Here is a 12,802-nt window from a genome sequence, read left to right on the forward strand (position 1 = left end):
AAAACACTCACCATTGTCGGCGAGGGGGGGGACATCAAAGTCTTTGAGGCGTTGAGGTGGGGCATGATCCAAAAAACGTCGGGAAATTCTGCTCTAGAGGAACTTGAACGAATCGCAGATTACTCATGATCGTATTCACATTTTAACATACATGAAATAAAATATACATGAAAAAAGTTAAAAATAAGTATATTTGCAACTTGTTTTTTACAAAATGTAACTTCACGTGTTTTTACTATTAAAATAGAAAACTGTAACAGAAAATTTCCAGAAACGGATTATTTAATACTTGAATATAAAATTACCCATTGCAGGTAAAAAAAAAATAAATAAATAAACAACAAAAAAAAAAGCCCTGAAATATGTCATTTGTTAAAATAATTAAATAAAAACAGCAACAGAATAAATAATTTCATTCATCCTCACCTAGAGGAGCACGTGCAAATTTCCCATTTGTATGTTTACAAATGTATGAATTCTCGTGCTTCTTTTTGGTTTTATTATTATATTATTTTTTATTTTTTATTTCATTTTCTTGATATGTTAAAAAAATGAAGTTGGGTAAATGAATGTGGTCAAAAATAAGGAAATCTTTGTGCAAAACGATGTAATCGACTTTCTCTCTTCTCACATATTTATCCCGTTATGTATATGGTAAGAATAATATATGTATTATGAATACATTAAAAAATGAGACTTTTGTAATATATAAAAATAAAAAAATCTGAAGTATTTCATGCAGCGTGTATAGTTAGAGAAATGTGTGGCTGTCAGTTTATAGAGTAATGCCTTATGAATGTTTCTTGTGTTATATTTATGTAGGATGTCCGATCAGTCTCGAAACACAGGGAAAACTTATTGAGCATATTTGCAAATGTTAATTAATATAATATAGGACTAGCGTGCTTTATAAATGTATAGAATAACTCCCTGTGTTATTGTTGTAATTTATTATTTCCACCTTACTGTCTGCAGTATTATACAGCAAATATAATGTAAGTACCATTTGGGGAAAGTGATGTGATTACTCTTTCTCTTTGAAGTTGAAAGCTAATTTAAAATTATTTTTTATGTGTGAACTTGAACTGTGTCGATCTTGAAGTTTAAAAAAATATAGCATATTATCCACAGATAAATATTAAAGGCAACATCAGTCTTAATCAGTGATAGGAAAAGTACAAACAAAAACTTTTATTACTTTCGATGTTCGTTAATCTGTTTTACATTGTTGTGACCTGAATCATTTAAAAGTTATTACGATTATTTATGTGGCTGCAGTTATATTTCTCAGAAAAAATTATTTCATAAATTTTTATAATGCAAACTTGTTTTATCACAAATCATGTGAACAAAACTACATTGCCATGTTTTGTTGCCTATTATTATGTGACACCACCAAGGATTAATATTTTTGGGGTGCCCTCTACTCCACTCAACCCACCATCTGAACTACATATAATGGCAGCCATCACAGTATATTTTGTCTATTAACAGGTGATGTATTCTGCTGCATGTGCACTCTGGTTGATTTGCTTGTGTGCATCATGGAAAACCAAAGTTTCTGGAGTGGTGGTGGGGGGGAAACCTTGCTGCCTCCATATGAGATTGGTTAACTCACCTTCAGGTGAAAATTACATATGTAGATTCCTCTCATAACAACAGATCAAGTGCAGCTGTTTTTTTGTTTTGTTTTTTTAATTGCTACAGAAAGTACACATACTGACCACTGAATTAGAAACTTTTGTTTAATACTGTGTTGGACCTCCTTTAGCCTAAATTATAGTACATATGCTGTTTAGCATAGATTCCACACGATATGTTAGATTGCGTCTATGTATACAATATTTAGGCATTCACCAGACAGTCTTTTAACTGGCCCAGATTCGAAGGAAGAGGACTTTGCTCTCGGATTTATTTTTTTTCCGATGTATTCTCAATGGGGTTTCAGATCTGGGCTTTGTGGTGGCCAGGGAAGATAGTGGAAGTTGCTGTCATGTTAGCTGAACCAGTGCAGAACAATTTTTACACGATGGGCAGTAACATTGTCATCCTAGAAACAACCACCACTTGCTGGATAAAAAGTCAGCATTGCAAGACGGACTTGATCTGCAACACTCTTTAGATATATCTTGGAGGACACTTGACCATCCAACAATATCAGGGGACCTGTTCCATATGAACAGAACATGCCCTGCATCATGACACCACCTTCAGAACCATGAGTTGTATTTACAAGGCAAGCTCAGTTCATTGCTTCATGGAGCTCAAACTCTCTGCATACAGTGAGTACAGAACAAGGTGTATCATGACTTGTAGCACCATGACTTTTTTCCAGTCTTCAAGGGTCCAGTCATGTTCCTGACATCACTGTAGACAAGCTTTCCTGTTCTTTGCAGAAATTAGTGGTTTCTGTATGGGCTTGAGATTGTCATATCCTCTTCAGTTCCCTGCACATAGACAACGGCGGCGATCTCGTTCCTGACAGACTGTCATAGGACCACAGTTACACCTTTTAGACAAGTAAAATGGGTTATTTTTCCACTGATTAAACATCCAGGAAAGCTTGCCTTTTGAGAAACCAGTCACTTCAGTTGTTTTCAAAATTGTGGCATCAGCTAGACAGCACTGACAATAGGCCCTTTATCGAACTCCAAAGGATCCCTTGTTTTTCCCATTGGGATCTGCACTGTTGAGAAATACTGTTGCCTAGAATATCTGGTGACAGTATTTTTGCACATATGCTGTGTACATGACATTTACGTATATCTGCATAAAGGTTTCTAATTCGGGAGCTGGTATGTGGACTTCAGTACTTAAGCACTCCAGTATTTAAAAGTATTGGAGTGCTTCCCACCAACAACACTACAGCTAACAAACCTGAAGTATAAAGATTCTTCTCATTGTGATAAGAATTTAAGTGAGGTCTTTTCCAAACAAAACTAAATAATATAAAAATCATCTTCTTCAACCATATGTGTATATCTGACCATGTTATAGTTAGTAGCATTTTCAAGATAATATCAGCTGATTAATCAAATGAGATAACAGATGCAGAAAACATTTTTTTTTTTTTTAAATTGTAGCTGTTTCAAAAGCAGCTCTTGCCACATGCCCTATGAACTAAAGGATATTGTCCACCATCACTCTTCACAGAACTTGAATTTCATTTGCTTTGTGAAACAGAGTCCAGTTTTGAAAATGTTGTAAAATTAGCAATAAAGTCTTTATAGCAAAAGTTTGGTCTTTATTTGAACATGCCCTGTGTGTGTGTGTGTGTGTGTGTGTGTGTGTGTTCGTTTTGGATGAGTGTTACAGAAAATTATCAGGAAAAATTATTTTCCTGATAATTTCCACTTATGTTAAACAATTGTTTTAAAATATTCCGAAGGGAAAAAAATGCTATCAAACAAAATTTATTGAAAAGGTTTGAACATTACTTTTTATTTGCACTGTTACAATGTATGGAAACATACATGTCACGCTATTATGCTTACAGATTTAGATATACTGCTGCTGTTTGAGAACATATATGTTGATGAAATTATCTGAGACATTTCCTATATGAAATTTATTACAATTTTAGGTTTGATTTGAAGTATTCTAACCTACCCCATGCTGCCATGCCCACACATAGTAACTGAATTATAAATATCTACTTTCTTCTAATTTCATACTTTTTTACAGATGTACACTTCACATTTGATATGATTAAAGATTTTCATATTATTATTTATAAAGCAAGGTCATCAAAGCTTCAGGAAATTTGTGAAGTATTCTATGAAATTTGATTTTGAACAAAAATAAAAATAACATAATCTGAAACGTTGACAGCCTTTTTTTTTTTTTTTTTTCAAAATACATCAAATAATTATATTGAATTAAGTTCTTCGAGAACAAATAAAATGTATTGTCGACTAAGCGATTAGAGAAAATTAGCACAAAAAAATAACATCGGTTCTCCAAGTTAATGCAATATTCAAGTGAAGAAAGTGTAAGGATCTCTTAATTTATCCTGGCATTAAAAATTATACCATAAAAATAATTTCTATATTTTTTGTCTATTCAATATAACTAAAAGTCCAGTTACCCAGCATAGAACAAGGAACTGCGTTTCTTGTTATAGGCAGCTGAAACGCAGCTATGATCATGAGATAGTCTGGTTAAGTGTTCTCTTCAGTGTGAAGGATTATCACACCACATACGTACATAGTTCATGGCAAAAACATGATGTTAAATAGGAGAATCATGATGTTATTATATATTAACAGGATTGAAGAGTTTAAAATATTTTAAGTTAAATCGTACCTTGTAATGGACATGACAGCCAAATTGCGCTTCTTATCCATGTTCTTTCAACAGATAGCATGCATCGTATCCAGATTTTTCTGGATGTATATAGACGTTCTGGCCAGTTGGGATGAGGTTAATATATGTATTTTTTAAAGTACACAATTTTACATAAAAATTGTGTATTTTAAAGTTTAACTTTAAACCTTTAAATTTTAAGTACATTAACAAAAAAAGTAAGGGTACTCAACTTAAAATTGCATCGTGGTGCCAGGACCCCTAGAGCCAGCACTGTGAGGTTATCTATAAGGATAGAAAAACCAGAACTCCTGGGTGGCCTCAGGAAATTAAAGAGGTAGTGAAGAAAAAGAAGAAACATATTCAAAAGTTCTTGGCAAGTAAGTCAGCTTGTGGTTTTAGAGAATACCGAGAAAAATGTAAGAAAGTGAAGCACTGTGCAAAACTAGCTAAACAAAAGTAATGGGAAGACTTTGATAAGAACATAGAAAATAAATATCAGGAAGGAGGCAAAATATTTTGGAGGCTATTAAAAAAGCTTACAAATGGAGTTAAAAACTACTGTAAAAGGAATCAAAGATGATAAAGATTACATGAAAACCAAAGATAAAGATATTCTGGGTGTCTGAAGTAATTACTTTTGAAAGACTGCTAAATGAAGCAAGCCGAGTCAGCATGATAGTAGAAAACTCCCAACAGGAATGCAGTCAGGAATACATGTCCATACTTGAAATTAAAGATGTCAAGAAATTACATTCTTGGTTTAATTCTTTATCCAAGTGTAAGCAAACAAAGTTTGCACGTGAAGTAAACTTCACAACATTAGCCTTTTATGTAGAGGCTAATGACTTCGAATCACTTGTCTTAGTATCCCATAATGCAAAGCACATATCCTTATGGACATGCATAATGCTATGCATTATGGGAAGTGCATAAAGGATCCACTAGTCAAAACACTAAATTAGCTCTACAAGACTGTGTTAAAATGCTTTTAACTTATTGATCTGAGAGCTAGGTTAGAAATAAAACACTTGATCAAAGACTGGAGATCTCTGATATGAGAGTTCTGAGAAAAATTAGTGGAGTGAACAGATGGCATCAATGGCAGTATCACATTAAAAATGAGGATATTAGGAAAGAACTTGCTATTGTTAATATTCAGGAATGTGTTAGTCTTAGGTGGTATGGTCACTTAAACAAAATGAAAGTGGAAAGATTTGTAAAACAAGTGCTTTTTTGTCTGGATGGCAGGGGAAAAGACCCAAAGGAAGACCAAGATGCACATATAGATTGATACAATAAAAAGAGCCTTAAAAGACAGAAATATAAAATCTGATAATATTGGAATCTTTACAGATTAATTTGGAGGAAAATTGTTGATCAGAAGTTAGCAATGGTGTAATTTTTCATATAGCACTATCATAATTATCCTGAACAACCACTGAGAGTACATACCAGGAATTTGATGATGATGATTTATGACTTAAATATAGACAATGTATTTCCCTGTATAATGTTCTAGTTATCCCATATAGCTCTAGTGTTTTGAAAAGCTTTTCCCTGGGCACCTTTTCATATGCCTTTTCCAGATCTATAAAACTTAACTACAGATCATTATTGTATTCCCATGATTTCTCAACTCTTTGTTGTAAAGTGAAAATCTGATCCTGACAACCTCTCTTTGTCCTTAATCCAGCTTCTTCTTCTCTCAGTTCTCTTCCTCAGTTTTTCTCAGCCTAATTGTTGCCTTTTTTTATACATGGGAACTATGAGAACCCTACTCCAATTATCTGGAATTTGAAATTCTCTCAGATCCTCTGAATTATGCAGTGTGGCAACTACAAAACTTTTATACCTCCATATTCGAGCATTTCTGGTTGAATATCATCTACTCCAAGTGCCTTTCCACACTTCAAGTTTTTGATGGCTTTTTCTACATTAAGTACTGGCTATTGAGTATTACTGATTACATTTCTGTGTAGTGTTTTCCACCACCATGCTGTCTCTGCGTATTTCATTTAGCAAATTTTCAAAGTAATTACTCCAGACATCTAGGATATCCTTATCTTCAGTTTTCACGTCACCTTTATCATGTTTAATTCCTTTTACGATACTCTTTTGTCCTAAGTTTTTTCATTGGCCTTCAGAACATTTTGCCACTTCCTGTTATTTAACTTCTATATTCTTACCCACGACTTCTGTTTATCTACTTTCATGTATAGTTAGCTCTCTTAGATTTTTCTCAGTAATCTTTTAGACATTTTCTGACTTATTTGCTAGGAACTTTCGGTATGCTTGCTTCTCTTCCAGGACTGCTTTTTTAACTTCTTGCATCCACCATGGCATTCTTATTTTTCTCTTCTTGCAGACAACTTCAACACATGCCTTCATAGCTAAATCATCAGTATTTTCTTCAGGGTTTGACACTGAGACATCGAGGTTTGGTTATTGTTTTCACCTGTTTCATTCTTTCTTCAGTAATCTTTCTATAGTTTAGTTTGCAGTTTACCTGTAAAAGCTGCTTAGCTGTAATTATTTTTAAAACTTTCTTACATACTGTTCATTTGAATGTGATATTCGTTTTTATCCTACTTAGAACTAAATGATTCTCACTTCCAATTTCAAATGTTCTGCACACCATTCTATCCTGAACCAACATGAAGATATCTCTATTAACGATAACGCAGTCAGTGATATTTGTTATCTTCTCTTCACATGAACTTGTGCACATCTTTATGTTGAAACATGGTGTTAGTAATGACCAGTCCATATTCTGAGCAGAAATCTTTCGGATACCATTATTATTTTCCCAAAAATGGAAAATTCATTTCCTACTCAGCTCTTTGGATCTCTATAGTCTGACCATATAAGCGAGAGCTCTTGTTGGCAGACTGCCAAGAAGAGTCAATTCATGAAGGGGAGAAAGAAATAAGGCGATGAAAGAATTGGTCATCAACACGCGAAATCACATGCTTTATAGGTAAAATTTTCCAACTGTTATACAAGCAAAATAGTTACCACTTTAAAAACTACAATGAGAAGAAGTTAATTTTCCGACATGTAATAATAAGCAACTCGTCCCACAATACGGATCGATTACCCTATTATCGGAATGGATTCTAGTTCTGTTGACATGCGCAGAAGTGTCGAAGGGTCTTGTATCTGTGGGCGTACTATAACGAGGACCACTTTTTCCATTTTCTTTATGTCAGCTGCCTGCTCTAACATGAAAAATTTCCCCACTTTTTTTTTAGGAGAACCTTCTCTAGTATCATTGTTCAAATAAATTTCATTGTCCGTTTCCCCATTTCTCTGACAAAAACAGGAGTCTTGTTTAACCAGGTGATGTCCCAGCCATCATGAAATCTCATCATGTTGCATCATCATCATCATATTATTATTATTATGGGACACCTCCAGGGACTCCAAAGACTCATCGAGGGAGAGTGTGCCAACAGCATCGAACAATTGATTCTCATCCAACTACTAACAGCACTCAAACTTGTTTAACTTTTTTCGTGCGCCATTAGTAGCAGAGGCGCTACTAATCGACCAGCCTTTGTTGGCATTATATTATTTATTATTTTATCATATATATTTTCATTTCATTTCATCTTCCTTATACCCTCTTTTACCTTGCGGTGTCGAGGGTCCATTGATCATCGGACCTCACTACGTTTACAGGATAAGGTGGTCAACCTTATGCCCCGGTGTATCCTATGGCCTGTAGTGGTGAGTTCTCAAGGCCAGTTTGCCTGCTTTGTGGGATGAAAAACCCCAGAATAAACTGGGGAAAAAACCCTGCTGTCCACGCCCAAGACTGGCTAACTTGGCTATGGCTGAGGAAGATCCTTCAGCTCCTCACGTCACCGACGGGAATCAAACCTAGGACACTCCTTCCCCAGGCATATGGTTGCGAAGCGCACAGCCACTAGACTAACTGCACGGACTCCAGAAAGAGATTCTAGCTAGAAATCCAATCCATACTGACATCTGTTGTATGTCAGTATGGATTGGATCAATATATATTGGTCAATATATATCATATATATATATATAAATATATATATATACACACACATATTATTTATGGTTTAATCCAATAGAGAGTACAATTTTGGCTAAGTCCCAAATTTCCAGCCCATCCTCTTTCGTTCAGTACCCAGTACCTACTAATGCAGCGCACTATGTAAAGGTGAGAATTGGACATGAGATCAGAACCTACAGTTGATTCCTCATTCCTTAGGGGCGATGTGGTGGTCTCCTACCAGTTATTTGGCTTTGACCCTTAAGCAACCTGTAAAGCATTCCTTAAGCATTAATAACAAATAATGGTGAATATGACAAACTATAGTTTATTACTGAATGTTACATACATAATTACAATATATAATGTTTCCGTTCTGTATAAATACATCTTCTGAGGTTGATATTAATTTCTTAACAAGAAAATGTCATTCAAGTATATTTGCATTATCTCATAATGTATTCAATTATACTATCTCTGTTTACCTTTAGAGAATAGAATGGAAATTCTAGTCTCTGCACATCATGCAGAGACTAGAATTATGGAATAAACTACTGTGTTAGAGTAAAACTTTAGTTTAATATAAACCAAAATAAACACTCTACGTTTGGACTTTCACATTAAGGTCATCATCTGGAGTATATATATATATATATATATATATATATATACACACAAAGAAACAAGTTGCATTACAATCTATATGGCATGCTAAAGTTACTGACCAACGTTATAACTATTAGACCTGACCTCTGGTGAAAAAAAAAAAAAACCTTACTACATCAAAGCTAGAGTCCTATTATCCATTAGGTTACAAAATTAAATAAAGCTAGAGAGTAACATGTTTACAAAAAGGAAAACATTAATAAATAATATATAAGTAATAATTATTTTTATTTAAGTATACATATAAATTACAGCCAGTTGGTGTGGATCTAACAGATAAGCTTAGGTGATGATGTTTATTCATGACTTATTTTTCACGGTATTAACACCACCACACACTTTTATCACAAAGATGTTTTATTAACGCTTATATCTTGCTGATTTTTAACTCGGCATCATCAGAGCACAACACATTTGCACACATGACACTGAGTGAGTGAAGCAATATAATTGCAAAAGACAAAAGAACTAGATCTAAAGTCCTATTTTTGATGCCCTCTAATGGGGGAAAAAAAAAAAAAAAAACAGCTATGCAGGAGTTTTTCTTAGGATAACCGTCTCCCAAATTTTTGGCAAATTAATGCAACCATATTTGTTAAGGTTGGGAGAATTCTTCAAAGCCATTGCTGATCAAAAAAGAATCTTTCAGATCTATAACGACTCCTAAATAGCACATTTGTTTTCCTCCATCTAATCCTGTATGAAGGAGTGTCCAAAGCGTGGTCTGCCAGTCCCGACTTGCCATAGTAATAGTAGCGAATGTATCTTTCATGTTCTTCCAGGCGGATGTTCATTGATCTTCCTGTTTGCCCATAATAGGCCACGTCAGAGTCACAAGGAACTTCATACACTCCTGGGTGTGCTAAAGGGTGAAGTTATCCTTAGGCGAGCGGATCAGAGTTTCCAGCTTGACATGAAGTTTGGAAGTGGTGTGAAGGCCATGTTTCAACAATACTTTGGCTATCTTTTCTGATGTACCTCTGATATAGGAAATAGAAATGGTCATGTTGTATTCTTGTGTATTAGCGGAGGGCATTAGAGTAATGGGCCTATGTAGTATTTTATCTATTTTGTAGGGATTGTAGCCGTTGGCTAAGAACGTATGGTGCAGATATTGGAGTTCTGTGATCAGAGCTGTATCGTTAGAGCAAATGGCTCTGGCTCTGTGTGTAAGTGTTTTTAAAATGCCGTACTGTTGGACTGAATGATGATGTGATTGTTTATGTAGGTATCTTTCTGTGTGTGTGTGTGTATGTAGGCTTTCTGTAAATAGAAAAAAATAGTGATCCATCTGAAAGGCGGGTGACTAATGTGTCAAGAAATGATAAACTTATTTAATTCTTTTTCTACTGCGAAGTGGATTTTGGGGTGCTGGTTGTTTAGGTAGGTGACAAAAGCATCCAAAGTGTCTTGTCCATGGGGCCAGATGGCAAACATAGTTTCCAGATCTACATAGCGTATATCTGCCCCCATGGACAAGACACTTTGAATGCTTATGTCACCTACCTAAACAACCAGCACCCCAAAATCCACTTCGCAGTAGAAAAAGAATTAAATAAGTTTATCATTTCTTGACACATTAGTCACCCGCCTTTCAGATGGATCACTATTTTTTTCTATTTACAGAAAGCCTACACACACACAAAAAGATACCTACATAAACAATCACATCATCATTCAGTCCAACAGTACGGCATTTTAAAAACACTTACACGCAGAGCCAGAGCCATTTTGTTCTAACGCTATACAGCTCTGACCACAGAACTCCAATATCTGCACCATACGGTCTTAGCCAACGGCTACAATCCTTACAAAATAGATAAAATACTACATAGGCCCATTACTCTAATGCCCTCCGCTAATACACAAGAATACAACATGACCATTTCTATTCCCTATATCAGAGGTACATCGGAAAAGATAGCCAAAGTATTGTTGAAACATGGCCTTCGCACCACTTTCAAACCTCATGTCAAGCTGGCAACTCTGATCCGCTCGCCTAAGGATAACTTCACCCTTTAGCACACCCAGGAGTGTATGAAGTTCCTTGTGACTCTGACTTGGCCTATTATGGGCAAACAGGAAGATCAGTGAACATCTGCCTGGAAGAACATGAAAGATACATTCGCTACTATTACTATGGCAAGTCGGGACTGGCAGACCACGCTTTGGACACTCCTTCACACAAGATTAGATGGAGGAAAACGAATGTGCTATTTAGGAGTCTTTATAGATCTGAAAGATTCTTTTTTGAGTCAGCAATGGTTTTGAAGAATTCTCCCAACCTTAACAAATATGGTTGCATTAATTTGCCAAAAATTTGGGAGATGGTTATCCTAAGAAAAACTCCTGCATATGTGTTTTTTTTTTTTTTTTTTTTTTCCCCGTTAGAGGATGTCAAAAATAGGACTTTAGATCTTTTTGTCTTTGGCAATTATATTGTTTCACTCACTCATTGTTGCGTGTGCGTGTTGTGCTCTGATGATGCTGAGTTGAAAATCAGCGAAATATAAGCGTTAATAAAACATTTTTGTGATAAAAGTGTATGGTGTTGTTAATACCGTGAAAAATAAGTCAAGAATTGGTATGGATAGTGGCCAATAAAAGCTGAAAAATTGCTTAAAGTCCTCAAGTCAGGGTTTACTGGAAACTTAGTGGGCCGAATGTGTGCCATCCAAATTCTTTGGATTTTTATGCTGCCATTATATTTAAGATTGGGGTGGTTAATCAAAATTTTTGTTCATATCAGGTTTTTGTATGATGTAATGAGCAAGTACTTTTCAAGTTACAGGTGCAATAGATGCAATAAACTCCAGGGTGTGCCAGTGGGGGGGGGGATCTTTAGAGGAGTTGAATATGTTTTTTTAATTTTAAAAGTGGTTTAAAAGGGGCATTAAGATTGTAACGGTGAAGGATTCTATTAATTTTTTTTCTGATAACTCTTTAATGCATGGGATGGCTATGGTTTTACTGTAATCTATATTACTTTTTGATGAAGTTTTATGAAGAACTTTATTAATAGTATTTTTGCTATAGCCATTATTTATAAATATATTGCTAATAATTTTTCATTCTTATTTAAGAATCGCCACATCCACTGAGCCTGTGTAGCTCAGTGGATGTGGTGTTTGCATACCACGGCGCTTGGCCACAAAAAGGAAGACTTGGTTTCAAGTCTAGTCGGCGACTAGAGGAAATTTTTCTAAGCCTTTTTTCGACCGGTTCCCGAGTTAGTCGATCTCTGGCATGGGCAAGCAGGTTTTTCGTCCTGTAAACTCAAGAAAATCGACTGTAGAACCCACATTATTTCAGACATTAAATATATTGTGTTAGGGTTAGGGACCACGAGATGGCGGAACATTTGAGCCGTCTCTCTTCACTGTGTACCGCTTAATTAGTGATAGCCTTGGACCATCTATCTCTGATTGGTAACAGTGGAGATTGAACTGCCCACTCAGTCTCCAAAAGTTAGATAGGGCTAAATGGCCTCACCTACTCCCCGTACGGGAATAAAAAAGCGTTAGCTGATTTTTTTTTTTTTTTTTTTTTTTAAAGAGCCTGTTCATTAGAGCAAATTGTTATAGCTCTGCTTGAGGGTGTTAATGACTCTAAATTTGTGTGAAGGGTGGTGATATGAGTTGGCATGTATATATTGGGCGGTATGTGTAGGCTTACGGTAAACAGTGAAGAATAGACAGCCTGAGGGAAGATGTGTGACTAGTGTATCCAGGAAAGGGAGCGAGTTCTGATTTTCAATTTCAATAGTAAATTGTATGCGCTTATGTTGTTTGTTCAGGTGGCTAA

At 35.4% G+C, this 12,802-nt stretch overlaps 1 protein-coding gene across 2 annotated transcripts in view; it reads left to right on the forward strand.

The window, feature by feature from the left end:
- The first annotated feature begins 410 nt into the window (after positions 1–410).
- LOC150100599 (scm-like with four MBT domains protein 2) overlaps positions 411–12,802 on the forward strand; it is a 226,997-nt gene continuing 214,605 nt past the window's right edge. For both annotated transcript variants that reach the window (XM_090401434.1, XM_090401435.1), the window contains exon 1: positions 411–654. Coding sequence is in view for 1 of the 2 variants with exons in the window: in XM_090401435.1 (XP_090257561.1) it covers positions 646–654 (9 nt within the window). In the remaining variant the exon portion in view is untranslated. The remainder of the gene's footprint in view (positions 655–12,802) is intronic.

This window comes from Typopeltis vanoorti, chromosome 12, assembly GCF_054136105.1.
Source record: "Typopeltis vanoorti isolate ZY-2024b chromosome 12, IOZ_Tvanoo_1.0, whole genome shotgun sequence".
In the NCBI taxonomy this organism is placed as follows: domain Eukaryota; kingdom Metazoa; phylum Arthropoda; class Arachnida; order Uropygi; family Thelyphonidae; genus Typopeltis; species Typopeltis vanoorti.